The sequence below is a fragment of the Eptesicus fuscus genome, chromosome 3, assembly GCF_027574615.1.
Source record: "Eptesicus fuscus isolate TK198812 chromosome 3, DD_ASM_mEF_20220401, whole genome shotgun sequence".
NCBI classification, from domain to species: Eukaryota; Metazoa; Chordata; class Mammalia; order Chiroptera; family Vespertilionidae; genus Eptesicus; species Eptesicus fuscus.
In genome coordinates, this window is record NC_072475.1 from 105,995,318 (window position 1) to 106,011,354 (window position 16,037).

A 16,037-nucleotide genomic window follows, 5' to 3' on the forward strand; every position below is an offset into this window, starting at 1 on the left:
TGTCAGTGGATGGTGGTCACATTACAAAAGAGTGATTTATATCTGGCGTTTTATATTACATGCTTGACTGTTGTTCACATTTGCCTAAACTATTGTCAAGTTTGCTAGTTTCCACCATATAGGAACAAGGTGGCTATTGACTGCTGCCATCGGCTGAGAAACGTTTCCCCAAACATAGCTGCTGTGTTGCCAATACTGTGATACTGTGGGACTTGTCTCTTCACATTCTCTCAGCTCACCTTTGAGTCTAAACTGCAATAGTAGCCTCTGCCCACCATTTTTGTCCTTAATTGAAAATTGGATTTTTTTCAGCTATCCAACAGGATATTTTTTTTAAGTTGTGGGGGTTTGTTTTATGTGTGTGTGTTCTGTTTTTGAGGAAATGAGGATTTTCATAGCCTTTGAGGAATCTTTTGAACCATTTGAAGTTTCAGCAGATGAAACCGTGGAAGCTGTCAAGCGGATGATAAAGGTATGTATGTACTTTGTAACTGAGCCACTAAGATGTATATTAATTTTAACTATGCAGTGAAGTTTAAACTGCACACAGGGCAGAGATTTTGCTACTGGATACATTTGCAGCAAACAGGGAACTAAAACTATTTCAAAATATCTTTGTTTGCTTACACAATCTATACTAATAAAAGGATAATATGCTATTTAGACCAGATAGACTGGACATCTTCTGGACGTCCTCCTGGACAAAGCCACAGTGGTGGGGGCTGAGGCAGAGGCGGTTAGGGGCGATCAGGCCAGCAGGAGAGAGCGGTTACGGGAGATCAGGCCGGCAGGCAGAGTGGTTAGGGGCAGTCAGGCAGGTGACATCCTGCAGTAGGACATCCCCTGAGGGGTCCTGAATTGGAGAGGGTGCAGGCCTGGCTGTGGGACACCCCCCATGCACGAATTTCATGCACTGGGCCTCTAGTCTATAATAATAAAAGGGTAATATCCTAATTAGACCGCCTTCTAGATATCATTCTGGACATCCTTCCTGACAAAGCCAGGGCGGGAGGAAAGCCAGCCCTGGTCCTGGGTCCTGGGTGCCTGCTGGCAGCCAGAGGAGGGAAGCCCGGGTCCCGGGTGCTAGAGGGAATCTGGTGCTGGCAGCTGGAGGAAGGAAGGCATCTTAGAATAGGAAATAATTTGGGTGCAATATTTTCTTGTAAACTTCTTATATTCACTCAAAAATGGGAAATTAAGATAAATATTTAAGTCTTGATCATTCAATGGCATTTAACTTGGAGATGATAATTTCCATTTGCTAAGGAGCATATAGAGAATCAAGTTATTTAGTGGATTACTATGATCACTGCAAGCTAGATCTTTTAACACAGAGGCTCTTAACCTTTATGGGTTGTAGATCCCTTTGGCATCTGGCAAGCCTCTGGACTCCTCAGAATACCTTTAAATGCATAAAAAATTAAAATACGTACAAAGGAAAAGTAACCGTTATATTAAAATACAACTTGCAAACATTAAAAAACAAATTTGTGATATAGTGACTTGTGGACTTCATTATAAACACATTAACAAGTTCTAGCAGTATATCTAATAACTATTGTAATTTCAAAGTAGTAATCAACGTATTTTGAGATATCTACAGCAACTGTAAGGTGATATGAAAATATCAGTGATTCCTATTGGTAACAGTCACATAGTATGTGTCCTACATGCATAATTTTTTAAAAATCTCAATTTAATTTAGAATTAATAAAAGTAAATTATAGCCCTGGCCGGTGTGGCTCAGTGGATAGAGCGTCGGCCTGTGGACGGAAGGGTCCCGGGTTCGATTCCCGGTCAAGGGCACATGCCCGGGTTGCAGGCTCCATCCCCAGTCGGGGGCGTGCAGGAGGCGGCCGGTCCATGATTCTCTCTCATCATGGATGTCTCTCTCTCTCTCTCTCTCTCTATCTCTCTGTCTCTCTCTCTCTGTCTCCCTTCTTCTCTCTGAAATCAATTTAAAAAATAAAAAAATTAAAAAAAAATAAATAAATAAATTATAGTTTTTCCCATATAAATTGTATCCATAAACTTTGGGGAGGTCTATAGACTCCAAGTTAAAAACCCCGTCTAATACTTCTTTCCTCTGTACTAAACACTTTTATAATGCTCAGTAGAAAATGTAAACAAAAAGAAATTACATTGTTGGTCCAGCAATGTAAAGGAGTACTGTTTTCATAATATGCTATTGGGAGGGGCGGGGCATGCGCAGGACAAAGGGAAGTGAGGCTGGAGCTGCAGGCTCTTTTTCTGCCTGCAGTGTCTCAGATTCATTCTTAAGGAACTGAGAACTTAATCTTCCAAAATGTCAAAAAGACGATCTTATGCCCCACAATTCATGCAACACAAATGCCTAGCACATCAGGGTTTGTGGGCTACAACCCATACAGTCATCTCGCCTACAGCTACAGGCTGGGAGGGAACCAGGGCGCCAACAGCCGGGTCACGAGAGAATCAACTATTACAGCATCTGGCAAACAACCGGAAGTGACCAGAAATGCCTTGAGTTAGGTCCTTGTGAATCACCAGCACAGCCATTAAAATTTTTTTAACCTGGCTTTTCGACTATTTTAAACATTTGCTGTACCATCTCACACTGAAAAAAATATATATATACATGTAAAATTAGTGAGATCTGGATATGTATATAGAATAAAAAACTCATCCTTTTTGGTGGTTGGTAGAGATAAAACCTTGGGCACTTAATGCTTGTACAATGTGTAGACAAACCTAGAATTTCTAATGGTTAAAATTCCCTAGTCGAGATGAAGCATTATCTTTCATTTAAGATAACTGTCATTAGGCTCAAGAACTCAAGTTTCTTAGTAAAAGCTGGGCTTACAGACCTGGATTTTGTTGACTGGCCTACCAGTTTGAATTGCTACACATAATTATTTGTCTTCTGGATTTAATAGTTGACCTTCTAACTGAGATTCATTTGTCTTCAGTTAAAAAGAGAAAAAGACTTTTGTGTCACATCAAAGAATTGCAGAATAAAAGTTGGGTGAAATTAATTTGAAGTACCAGACTAGATATCTACAGCTAAAAGTGTGCTTATAATTCTTAGGATAAGGGATATGATTTCTGTAACTGAAGATGTTTCATTTAACTGATCAACCTAAGGAAAAATAAATGTAAAAGTAAAACAAACGATAAACCTAAGATAATAAAAATTGGGTGATATACTTTTTTATTTTAGAACCATATTAAACTCCATTCAAGGAAGTTTAGGTACCAAAGAAACAAATAACTGTAAAAATGATTTACCAAAAATAAATAAATAAAATTAATCCAAATGCCAAATACCTGCATACGTTGGAATATGATATTGGTGATAATTTATACAACCCAGAATAGCTGTAAACTTCTCAATACCTGTTTTTTGTTTGCTGTATTCAGAAATAATTCAATTATTGTGACTTCAAAAAGCTCTCTCACTCTGTTGTCAAGCTAGAGCAGAAGGCTTGTAACTGCCAAACTATCTTGCTTAGCTTGTTAGGTTTTGTCCATCTAAAATTTTCATTTTTTCTGCATAATTTGTACTTCATAAGCATATCAAGTTTTATGTACCAGGCACATTTCATGGTACCTGAAAGGAATTCTGACAAAGTATGCATTTCACAATTTTTATGTGCATTGATACATGTTTTTTCCTGGCCTATATGTGTTGCTTCATGAGTCTAATGGGTGGCAAAGTTATCAAATGGCAAAGAACATTTTAATTTAAACAAAGAACAGAATAAATTTTGGACCATTAATGTTAATGCAGAAAATTACTCATCAGCAATACACTGGAATGATTATATTTTAATTGCTCTATACAGGCTAGCTCTTTATTATCTATGTTAATGGAATAGAAATGGTGGTAACTGCAATATTAGAAGCATTTGTATTTCGGTTTGTGTAAGCATTTTTTTTTCTTAACTTGGATGTACCTGTGAGAATTCTCTGTTAATAAAGTAAGATCATTTAATGGAGAAAAAAATGCTATTGATTTTAAAGGATTATTTCTACATTCCTCTCTCTGAAGATGAACAAGGCAGACAGTATCTGGAGCTGATGTATGCTGGAGCAGCCCTGGAGAACAGCTGGAGTCTTGCTGATGTTGGAATATCTTTTTTTTCAACTCTCAAATGCTTTGTTAAGGTTTGATGATCAAAATAACATTTGTCCAAGATGTCTATTTCATTTTTAATAACATTGTGGATAATTCAATGAAAGAAATTTCACAGCTTAGGAAGAGGTTTTCTTTTCTTGCCCTCTTCCTTTTTCAATTTATGCTGTAAAGCGCAATAGGGCATGGAGACTACAGAGTTCTCCTTGTTCACTCCTTCTCTCCCCTCCCTCCCTCTCTAACTTGTTGCCTGCCCCAAACAGTCACCACAGAGCAACCTACAAACCAATATTGAAACAAGGCCAAAGGGAGGATCTGAAATATTGATGCAGGTCGAGCACTTCCATGGGTCCATAACGGATTAGGGGCACTATGGTGAGGAAAGGGAAGCACTTCTTAGCAACAACAAGCATGAAGGGGCGGGTTCCATAATCAAATCCAGCAGAGCAGCCATTCATGAATTAGGTACATATGCAATGCAGATAGCGTTTTCCATTTATAGCGCCTTTAATCTGTGGTGCTTAATTTGGGGGCCCTGGATGGGCTTTAAGAACTTGACAAAACCCTAAAATTGCAATATATGCAAAATTATTTTACTTGGAGATTTTTGGGGTGAAGGACTTTTTTTTAAATATATATATTTTTATTGATTTTTTACAGAGAGGAAGGGAGAGGATAGAGAGTTAGAAACATCGATGAGAGAGAAACATCGATCAGCTGCCTCCTGCACACCCCCCACTGGGGATGTGCCCACAACCAAGGTACATGCCCTTGACCGGAATCGAACCTGGAACCCCCCAGTCCGCAGGCCGACATTCTATCCACTGAGCCAAACCAGTTAGGGCGGGTGAAGGACTTTTAACTTTTGGCAATTTATTAAAGAAACAGGTGGCCTACAAAGTTTATTTTATTTTATTTTTAATATATTTTTATTGATTCCAGAGAAGAAGGAAGAGGGAGAGATAGAAATGACGAGAGAATCATTGATTGGCTGCCTCCTGCATGCCCCCTACTGGGGACTGAGCAAGGAACTGAGCATGTGCTGAATGGGAATAGAACCATGATCTCCTGGTTCATAGGTTGATGCTCAACCACTGAGCCACATCACCTGGGCCCTACAGAGTTTAAGAGTTATTCTCTAGGGCAGAAGTATTATTCAGTACCAGCTATTTGCCCCATATGAAAACATGAGCCTCAGGGAACCTAGTAAAATGCATATTCTCTGCTACGTGAGACACTAATTTTCTCACATTTAGCATTAAAAAAATTTCATGGTAAACAAAGCTAACTCTTGTTTTTTATTTAAATTCTTCATTGTTTAAAGTATTGTATAATTCTCCTTTCCCCCCATTGACCTCTCTCCAGCTGCTCACACCCCCCAGCACATGCCTTCACCCCCCAATGGTCTGTGTCCATTGGTCTACCATTACTATTTTTTTTCCTTTTCTTTATTGATTACATATGTGTCCTTATCTCCCCACTGCCCCCTACCTGAACCCCGCTCATGCCCTCACCCCACTAGTGTCTGTGTCCATTGGTTATGCTTATATGTATGCACACAAGTCCTTTGATTGATCTCTCCCCTTTCCCCCCCCCCCCCACCCTCCCCTGCCTTCCCTCTGATGGTTGACGGTCTGATCAATAAAGCTAACTCTTTGTTTTAACATTTTTACTGATTGACTAAGTGGGAAGACTATATAAAAGGAATATTCTAAAATATTATTATTAAGTAACTAGTGGCCCCGTGCATGAAATTCATGCATGGGGTGTGTGTCCCTCAGCCCGACCTGCACCCTCTCCAATCTGGGACCCCTCGGGGGATGTCCGACTGCCGGTTTAGTCCCGATCACATCAATCTTACTTATCTTTTCAAAAAACCAACTCTTGGTTTTATTGATTTTTTGTATTCATTTTTTAGTCTATATGTCATTTATTTCTGCTGTGATCTTTATTATTTACTTCTCCTTACTCTGGGCATTTCTTGTTGTTCTCTTTCTAATTCTTTCAGTGGTAGGGTTAAATAGTTTATTATTAATTTTTTCTTTGTTACAAACAAACATATGACTCCTTTACATATGACTCCTTTTTCCCCGATTGGCCCTCCACCCAACAACTCCCACCCCCCAGGGACAAGCCACCACCACCGCAGGGTCTGTGTCCATTGGTTATACTAATATGCATGAATACAAGTCCTTTGGTTGATCTCTAATACCCCTTCCTCCCCTGCCTTGTCTCTGAGGTTGGATGGTCTGTTCAATGTTACCTTGTCTCTGGATCTATTTTTGTTCATCAATTTATGTTGTTCATTATATCCCACATATGAGTGAGAACATGTGATATTTATATTTCTATGACTGGCTTATTTTGCTTAGCATAATGCTCTCCAGTTCCATCCATGCTGTTGCAAATGGCAAAAGTTTCTTCATTTTTATAGGAGCATAGTATTCCATTGTGTAGATGTACCACAGTTTTATAATCCACTCATCTGCTGATGGGCACTTAGGCTGTTTCCAAATCTTAGCTGTTGTAAATTGTGCTGCTATGAACATAGGGGTGCATATATCCTTTCTGATTGGTGTTTCTGGTTTATTGGGATATAGTCCTAGAAGTGGGATTATTAGGTCAAATGGGAGCTCCATTTTTAACTTTTTGAGGAAACTCCATACTGTCTTCTACAGTGGCTGCATCAGTCTGAATTCCAACCAGCAGTGCACAAAGGTTCCTTTTTATCTGCATCCTCTCAAGCACTTGCAGTTTGTTGATTTGTTGATGATAGCCATTCTGACAGGTATAAGATGGTACCTCGGTGTTTTGATTTGCATCTCTCAGATGATTAGTGACTTTGAGCATGTTTTCATATGTCTCTTGTCCTTCTGTATGTCCTCTTTTGAAAAGTGTTGATTTAGGTCCTTTGCCCATTTTTTGATTGGGTTGTTTATCTTTCTTTTGTTAAGTTGTATGAGTTCTCTGTAAATGTTGGAGATTAAACCCTTATCTGAGATAGCATTGGCAAATATGTTCTCCCATGCAGTGGGCTTTCTTGTTTTGTTGATGGTTTTTTTTTGTGTGTGTGTGTGTATGTTTGTTTGTTTTTTCTCTGCAGAAGCTTTTTATTTTGATTTAGGCCCATTTATTTATTTTCTCCTTAGTTTCCATTGCCCTAGGAGCTGTATTGGGGAAGAAATTGCTTCGGCATATGTCTGAGATTTTGCTGCCTGTGGATTCCTCTAGTATTTTTATGATTTCCCGTCTTATGTTTAAGTCCTGTATCCATTTTGAGTTTATTTTTGTGTATGGTGTAAGTTGGTGGTCTAGTTTCATTTTTTTTCTTGTATCTGTCCAACTTTCCCAACACCATTTATTGAAGAGACTGTCTTGACTCCATTGTATGTTCATGTCTCCTTTGTCAAATATTAATTGAGCATAGTGGCTTGGGTCGATATCTGGATTCTCTATTCTGTTCCATTGATCTGTATGTCTGTTCTTGTGCCAGTACCAGGCTGTTTTGAGGACAGTGGCCTTGTAATACAGCTTGAAATATGGTATTGAGATCCCTTCTACTTTATTCTTCTTTCTCAGGATTGCTGTGGCTATTCAGGGTCTTTTTTTATTCCAGATTAATTTTTGGAGAGTTCTTTCTAGGTCTGTGAAATATGCTGTTGGTATTTTAATGGGGAGTGCATTGAATCTATAGATTGCTTTGGGGAGTATGGACATTTTAATTAGTATGTTCTCCCACCTGTTTACGTCTTCCTCTATCTCTTTTTTCAGTGTTGTGTAGTTTTCTGCGTATAGGTCTTTGACCTCCTTAGTTAAGTTTATTCCTAGGTATCTTAATTTTTTTGGTGCGATGGTAAATGAGATTGCCTTTTTAGTCTCTCTGTAAGTTCACTATTGGTGAATAGAAATGCCATAGATTTCTTGGTGTTAATTTTGTATCCTGATACATTGCCAAATTCATTCATTAAGTCTATTAGTTTTTTGATGGAGTCTTTTGGGTTTTTTATGTACAATATTATGTCATCTGCAAATAAGGACAGCTTTACTTCTTCTTTTCCAATTTGGATGCCCTTTATTTCTTCTTCTTGTCTAATTGCAATGGCTAACACTTCCAGTACTATGTTAAACAGGAGTGGTGAGAGTGGGCATCCCTGTCTTGTTCCTGTTCTTAGGGGAAATGGTTTTAGTTTTTGCCCATTGAGTATAATGTTAACTGTGGGTTTATCATATATAGCTTTTCTTATGTTGAGGTATGAGCCTTCTATTCCCACCTTGTTGAGGGTTTTTATCAAGAAAGGGTGTTGGATTTTGTCAAATGCTTTTTCTTTTTTCTTTTTTTTAAAATATATTTTATTGATTTTTTACAGAGAGGAAGAGAGAGGGATAGAGAGTTAGAAACATCGATGAGAGAGAAACATCGATCAGCTGCCTCTTGCACACCCCCCACTGGGGATGTGCCCGCAACCAAGGTATATGCCCTTGACCGGAATCGAACCTGGGACCCTTGAGTCCGCAGGCCGACGCTCTATCCACTGAGCCAAACCGGTTTCGGCCTCAAATGCTTTTTCTGCATCAATTGATATGACTATGTGATTTTTATCTCTCAACTTGTTTATGTGATGTATCACGTTTATTGATTTGCGGATATTGTATCATCCTTGCATTCCTGGGATAAATCCTACTTGGTCATGGTATATGATCTTTCTGATGTATTGCTGGATCTGACTTGCTAAAATTTTGTTGAGGATTTTGGCATCTATATTCATGAGGGATATTGGCCTGTAATTCTCTTTCATTGTGTTGTCTTTATCTGGTTTTAGTGTTAGGGTGATGCTGGCTTCATAGAAGGAGCTTGGAAGTGTTCCTTCCTCTTGAATTTTCTGGAATAGTCTGAGGAGGATAGGTTTTAGTTCTTCCTTGAATGTTTGGTAAAATTCTCCTGTGAAGCCATCTGGCCCTGGGCTTTTTTAGCCGAAAGCTTTTTGATGACTGCTTCAATTTCTTCCATAGTTACTGGCCTATTGAGGTTTTTGGATTCTTCCTGATTGAGTTTTGGAAGGTTGTATTTTTCTAGGAATATGTCCATTTCCTCCAGATTGTCCAGTTTGCTGGAATAGAGATGTTGGTAGTATTTTTTAACAATCCTTTGTATTTCTGTGGGGTCTGTTGTTATTTCTCCTCTTTCATTTCTGATTTTGTTTATTTGGGTCCTCTCTCTTTGCTTCTTGGTGAGCCTGGCTAGAGGTTCATCAATCTTGTTTATCCTTTCAAAGAACCAGCTCTTGGTTTTGTTGATCTTTTGTATTGTTTCTTTGGTCTCTATGTCGTTTATCTCCACTCTGATCTTTATTATTTCTTTCCTTCTGCTTACACTGGGCTTTTCTTGTTTCTCTTTTTCTAACTCTTTGAATTGTAGGGTTAGGTAATTTATTACTATTGTTTCTTGTTTTTTGCAGGAGGCTTGTAGAGCTATGAACTTCCCTCTCAAGACTGCTTTCAATGTGTCCCATAGATTTTGGATTGTTGTGTTTTCATTGTCATTTGTTGCCATGATGTTTTTTATTTCCTCCTTGATCTCTCTGGTAACCCAGTCATTGTTTAATAGCATACTGTTTAGTCTCCATTTGTTTGATTTTTTGTATTGTTTTTATTGTAGTTGATTTTCAGTTTTATGCCACTGTGGTCTGAGAAGATGCTTGATATGATTTCTATCTTCTTGAATTTGTAGAGACTTTGCCTGTGACCCAATATATGGTCTATCTTTGAAAATGACCCATGTGCACTTGAGAAGAATGTATATTCTGTGGCTTTGGGGTGAAATGTTCTAAAGATGTCAAATAATTCCATCTGGTCTTGTGAGTCATTTAGGATTGATGTTTCTTTGCTGATTTTTGTTTAGAGGATTTGTCCAATGGTGATAGTGGGGTATTAAAGTCTCCTACTATGGTTGTATTGCTGTTAATCTCTCCCTTGATATCCTCCAGTAGTTTTTTGATGTATTTGGGTGCTCCTGTATTGGGTGTATATATGTTTACCAGAGTTATTTCTTGTTGTTGGATTTCTCCCTTTGGTATTATGAAGTGGCCTTCCTTATCTCTTGTTATGTCCTTCACTTTGACATCAAATTTGTAAGATATAAGTATTGCTACCTCAGCTTTTTTTTTTTCATTTCCATTCGTCTGGAAGACCTTATTCCATCCCTTCACCCTCAGTCTGTGTGTGTCTTTTTTTCTGAGGTGGGTTTCTTGTAGACAGCAGATATATGGGTCTTGTTTTCTTATCCAATCCTTTACCCTATGTCTTTTGATTGGGACATTGAATCCATTTACATTTAAAGTTATTATTGATAGGTACTTATTTGTCGCCATTTTTATTCTTTACCCCTGTGTTCTTTCTTCGCTTCTTATTTCTTCTTCTTCTTCTTTTTTTTTTACAGCAGACTCTTTAGCATTTCTTGCATTGCTGGTTTAGTGGTAATAAATTCCCTTAGTCTTTTTTGTCTGTGAAGGTCCTGATTTCACCTTCAACTTTGATTGATAGCCTTGCTGGGTACAGTATTTTTGGCTTCAGACCCTTCCTTTGCATGATTTTGTATATTTCATTCCATTCCCTTCTGGCCTGATGAGTTTCTGTTGAGAAATTAGTTGCTAATCTGATGGGGGTTCCTTGGTATGTAACTTTCTGTCTTTCTCTGGCCACTTTTAAGATTCTTACTTTGTCGTTGGTGTTTGCCAATTTAATTATAATGTCCCTTGGCATCGCTCTTTTGGGGTTCATTTTGCTTGGGACTCTGTGAGCTTCTTGGATTTGTGTGAGTTTTTTCTTCCCTATATCAGGGAAGTTTTCTGTCATTATTTCTTCAGACAGGTTTTCTATTTCTTGCTCAGTTTCCTCTCCTTCTGGCACCCGTATTATGCAGATGTTGTTTTGTTTCATGTTGTCCCAAAGTTCCCTTAGGCTCTCCTCCTACTTTTTAATTTTTTTTCTAGAAGCTGCTTTAATTGGGTATTTTTCTTCATTTTGTCTTCTAGCTCACTGATTCGGTCGTCTGCTTCTTCTAGTCTACTCTTGATGCTTTCTATTGAGTTCTTTACATCAGTGATGTCATTTTTCATTTCTTCTTTGTTCTTCTTCATTTCCTCTTGATTCTTACTCATATTGTCAAATTTGTCTTCCATTCTTTTCAGCCACCTTATGACCATTTCTCTGAATTCTTTCTCTGATAGGTTGCTTGCCTCTATTTTGTTTACTTCCTTTTCTGGTGATGCCTACTTTTCTTTCATATGTGGCCTGTTTCTTTGTCTCCCTATGGTCTCTCTTCTCAGATGTCTGGTTATGTAGTTCTCTCTCTCCTGCATTGATTTAAAGGCACAAAATACAACACAAGAAGGCACAACACACAAGGCACTTAACAGAAATGTATTCACGATATTAATAACCTACAATAAAGGTGACCACCAGAGAAAGGGAAATTAGGGCATAGGAGATAAAGAAGAAGACGAAAAAGAAAGAGAAAAAAAAGGAGTGCCAAAATGAAATTGGGAAATGGGAAAAAAAAGTCAGGGAGACAAGAAAGAAACTAAGAAAGAAAAGGGGAACAAATTATATGTATGGGGAGAAAACTCCAATAGAACAACCACTAATCCCAGCAAATGCCAGCAACAAGTACCTGGAGATTAATACAAACTACAACACCAACTAATATCAAGCGAGGCGAGGGAAAACAAAAGCAACAAACAAACAAAAACAAATCAAAGAAAAAAAGAAGCAAAAAAAGAATAAGCAAAACAATCTCACAAAAAAGCATAAAAATTTGATATAATCAACATTCAAGAAAACAACAACAAAATGACAGAGAGAAAAACAATTTTTTGTATAGTTAAGACAGCGAAGAGAGAAGTGTGTATGGACTTGGAGCAGGGGATTGGAAATTAGATATATAAGTAGGGTGAAATTTAAATAGGGGGGAAAACAGAAAGAATAGGGAAAATCTAAAGCAGGAAAAGGGTAATTGAAACAGGACACCAAAAGGGGAAAGATTAGGAAGAGAGTGATGGCATAAAGGTAGAATTGATATAGAGTAAAATGATGCTAAAGGAAAGATGAAAATAGAATGTAGAACACTAATCCCAAAGTAAAATAAAGAGAAAATAAAATGACACTTTTTAAAAAAAGGTAAAATAGTAGTAATAATACTGATTGAAAATAAAAATGTAATAATTAAAAAGGTAAAATCAAGTGAGGAAAAAAGAAAAAAATAGTTTCTTAAGTAAAAGATGCAAAAAATGAAAATAAAAAAATAATAAATAAATAAATAAATAAATAAATAAAAAATAAAAAATAAAAAATAAAATGTGCTTTAGTGAAGGTTTTTCACTTCCTCTATTGTTCTGTGTGGCATGCCTGTTTCCCAGTCCGGACAGTATTGCAGTTCCCTTCGTTCCACTGCTCCTCAGTGTTGTAAGCCAGTCCTGATTTTTAAGCAGGCGGTGTCTTAATTTCTCGTATTCCTTTATTTTTGATTACACAAGAGTCAATTTGTGATTCAGCCCCTGAGTGGCAGTGTTTCTGGATTGACTTCCGGATCTATTTGGCCTTTCTAGCCTGTGTTGTGATACTTCTTTCCTGTGGCACTCAATACCGGTTTGTTGGAGTGGGCTGCCTCAGAGCTGGCTCTCTGATGGTCACTCCCCGCTCCTATCCCCAGGTTCCAGAAAAACAACTTCCCTCTGCAGTCTCCCAGGGTGTCCCCAACTTGGGTGATCCTATGTATTGGGCTTAGTAATCAGAAGCAAGGATTTGAAGAGGAAAAAGCCCAAGTGTGCGAACAATGGGTCTGCACACAAGTCTAAGCAGCCGGCACACCTTTCAAATTCTTAGGCTGTCCCTCCGCATCAGATCAAAATGGGTTGCTTTTTAGAGATCCCTTCTGTCAGCAGCTTTGAGGTCCCCCTTTCAAATTCATGGAACATGCCAGCCCCAACAGCCATGAATTTTTCTAGGCAAAGACTTCCCCAGTCCTCCAGCTCCCACAAAGCTCACGTTTCTCTCTCACGCCAGGACCAGAGACCTCACCTTATCCCAGGCAAAATCTGACCTCTCCGTGGTGGAGTGAAGAGCTCCTTTGGATCTGCGTGTTTGCGCCAATTGGGGACCAGTGTTCTGGGGCTCCCAGCTGTTCGGTGGTTGCTGCAGTTGTGGATTTTCAGGCTTCCGATAAGATCCACTTTCCCCTTCAAGATGGCGCGGTCTCCGTGTCCGAGCCTGTAGCTCTGGGAGGGGACCCAGCAGCAGTGGGGGCTGCCAGGTCAGGGGAACCCCATCCAGCAGTCCCCGAACTTTTCCTGGAGTTTAGCTGTCCCTTAACTTGCCAACAAACACTCCCCATGCAACCCTCAGCTATTCTTTCTTTCTGCTCCGGGACAAGGCTCGGAACACGTCTGTTTATTCTGCCACCATTTTCTCTCTCTCTTCTACCCTATGTCTTCTGATTGGAGCATTTAATCCATTTACATTTAATGTTATTATTGATAAGTACTTGTTTGTCGTCATTTTTATTCTTAATGTTTATGTTTCTTCTTTCCTTTCTGTTTCTTCTTTTTACAGCAGACCCTTTAGCATTTCTTGCATTGCTGGCTTGGTGATAATAAACTCTCTTAGCCATATTTTTTTGGTCTGCGAAGCTCCTGATTCCACCTTCAATTTTGAATGATAGCCCTGCTGGGTATAGTATTCTTAGATTCAGTCCCTTTGAATCATTTGGTATATTTCATTCCATTCCCTTCTGGCCTGGTGTGTTCCTGTTGAGAAATCAGTTGATATTCTAATAGGAGATCCCTTGTAGGTAACTTTCTGTCTCTCTCCGACAGCCTTTAAAATTCTTACTTTGTTGTTGGTGTTTGCCAATTTAATTATGATGTGTCCTGGTGTCGGGCTTTTGGAGTTCATTTTGTTTGGGACTCTATGTGCTTCTTGGACTTGTGTAGTTTTTTTCTTTCCAGTATCAGGGAAGTTTTCTGTCATTATTTCTTCAAACAGGCTTTCTATTCCTTGCTTCTCTTCCTCTCCTCTGGTACCCTTATTATACGGATGTTGTTTTGTTTTGTGTTGATCCAAAGCTCTCTTAGGCTCTTGTCTTGCTTTTTAAATTTTCTTTACAGTTGCTGCTAGGTTTGTGTGTTTTTTCCTACCTTGTCTTCTAATTTGCTGATGCAGTCCTTAGCCTCTTTTAGTTTACCATTGATGCTTTCTATTGTGTTGTTTATTGCAGCTATGTTATTCTTCATTTCTTCTTGGTTATTCTTCATTTCCTCTTGTTTCTTACACATATTGTTGAATTTGTCTTCTATCCTTTTCAGCACCATTATGACCATTGCTCTGAATTCTTTTCTGACAAATTGCTTGCCTCCATTTCGTTTACTTCCTTTTCTGGTGATTCCTCCTTTTCTGGTGTTTCTTTGTCTCCCCATTTTTGCTCCTCTCAGTATGTCTGGTTATGTGGCTCACTCTCTAAATAACAAAAAGGCATAAAATACAACTTAACAAGACATGGAACAGAGGGAAAACACATGAATGTATTCATGAAACCAATAACCCCAAATAAAGGTGACCACCAGAGAAAATAGAATTAGGGAAGATAAAAGAGCGCAAAAATGATATTGAGAAAAGGAAAAATATTAAGAGAGAAAAGAAAAAGAAGAAAAAAGGGGGGGAGGGAAATATCCATATATGAGGAGAAAACTCCAGAAAACCAACAAATAAACCAAAAAATGCAAACAATAAACACCCAGAAAAAAAGGGGGAACTGAATTTGAAGGGACAGAGCTTATTTCCAGACGGTAAGATAAAGGAATCGAATGAATGGGGGAATGGCCACAATTCAGTATAGAGGAGGTAGAAAGAGAATGAGTGTAAAAGAAGAAGAGTAAAAAACAAAATACTAAATTAAAAATATAATTAAAAAATATATTAATATATATATAATTTCCCCTTTCTTTTTTTTATAATAAATCTTTATTGTTCAGATTATTATAGGTGTTCCTCTTTTTCCCCCCCTCATAGCTCCCCTCCTCCTGATTCTCCACCCCACCCCATGCCCTTACCCCCCGCCACTATCTTCATCCATAGGTGTAAGATTTTTGTCCAATCTCTTCCCGTACCCCTCAGAACCCCTTCTCCCTGAAAATTGTCAGTCCACTCCCTTTCTATGTCCCTGATTCTATTATATTCACCAGTCCATTCTGTTCTTCAGAATTTTTATTCACTTGATTTTTAGATTCACTTGTTGGTATGTATATATTTGATGTCTTTTTGTTGTTCATAATTTTTACCTTTACTTTTTTCTTCTTCTTCCTCTTCTTAAAGAATACCCCTCAGCATTTCATGTAATCCTGGTTTGGTGGGGATGAACTCCATTAGCTTTTTTCTTATCTGTGAAGCTCTTTGTCTGATCTTCAATTCTGAATGATAGCTTTGCTGGGTAGAATAATCTTGGTTGTAGGTTCTTGCTGTTCATCACTTTGAATATTTCTTGCCACTCCCTTCTGGCCTGCATAGTTTCTATTGAGAAATCAGCTGACAGTCGTATGGGTGCTCCCTTGTAGGTAACTAACTGTTTTTCTATTGCTGCTTTTAATATTCTCTCTTTGTCTTTTGCCCTTGACATTTTAATTATGATGTGTCTTGGTGTGGTCCTCTTTGGATTCCTCTTGTTTGGGGTTCTGTGTGTTTCCTGAACTTGTAAGTCTATTTGTTTCACCAGGTAGGGAAAGTTTTCTGACATTATTTCTTCCAATAGGCCTTCAATATCCTGCTCTCTCTCTTCTTCTGGCACCCACAAAATTTGGATGTTGGTACGCTTAAAGCCGTCCCAGAGGCCCCTTACACTATCCTCACACTTTTGGATTCTTCTTTCTTTCCACCT

The 16,037-nt window shown here is 38.4% G+C and overlaps 1 protein-coding gene across 1 annotated transcript in view; it reads left to right on the top strand.

The window, feature by feature from the left end:
- The first annotated feature begins 382 nt into the window (after positions 1-382).
- Positions 383-16,037, top strand: part of ANKUB1 (ankyrin repeat and ubiquitin domain containing 1) — a 59,369-nt gene continuing 43,714 nt past the window's right edge. Inside the window, exons 1-2 of the mRNA XM_028138074.2 lie at positions 383-472; positions 4,003-4,146. Coding sequence (XP_027993875.2) covers positions 383-472; positions 4,003-4,146 — 234 coding nt within the window. The remainder of the gene's footprint in view (positions 473-4,002; positions 4,147-16,037) is intronic.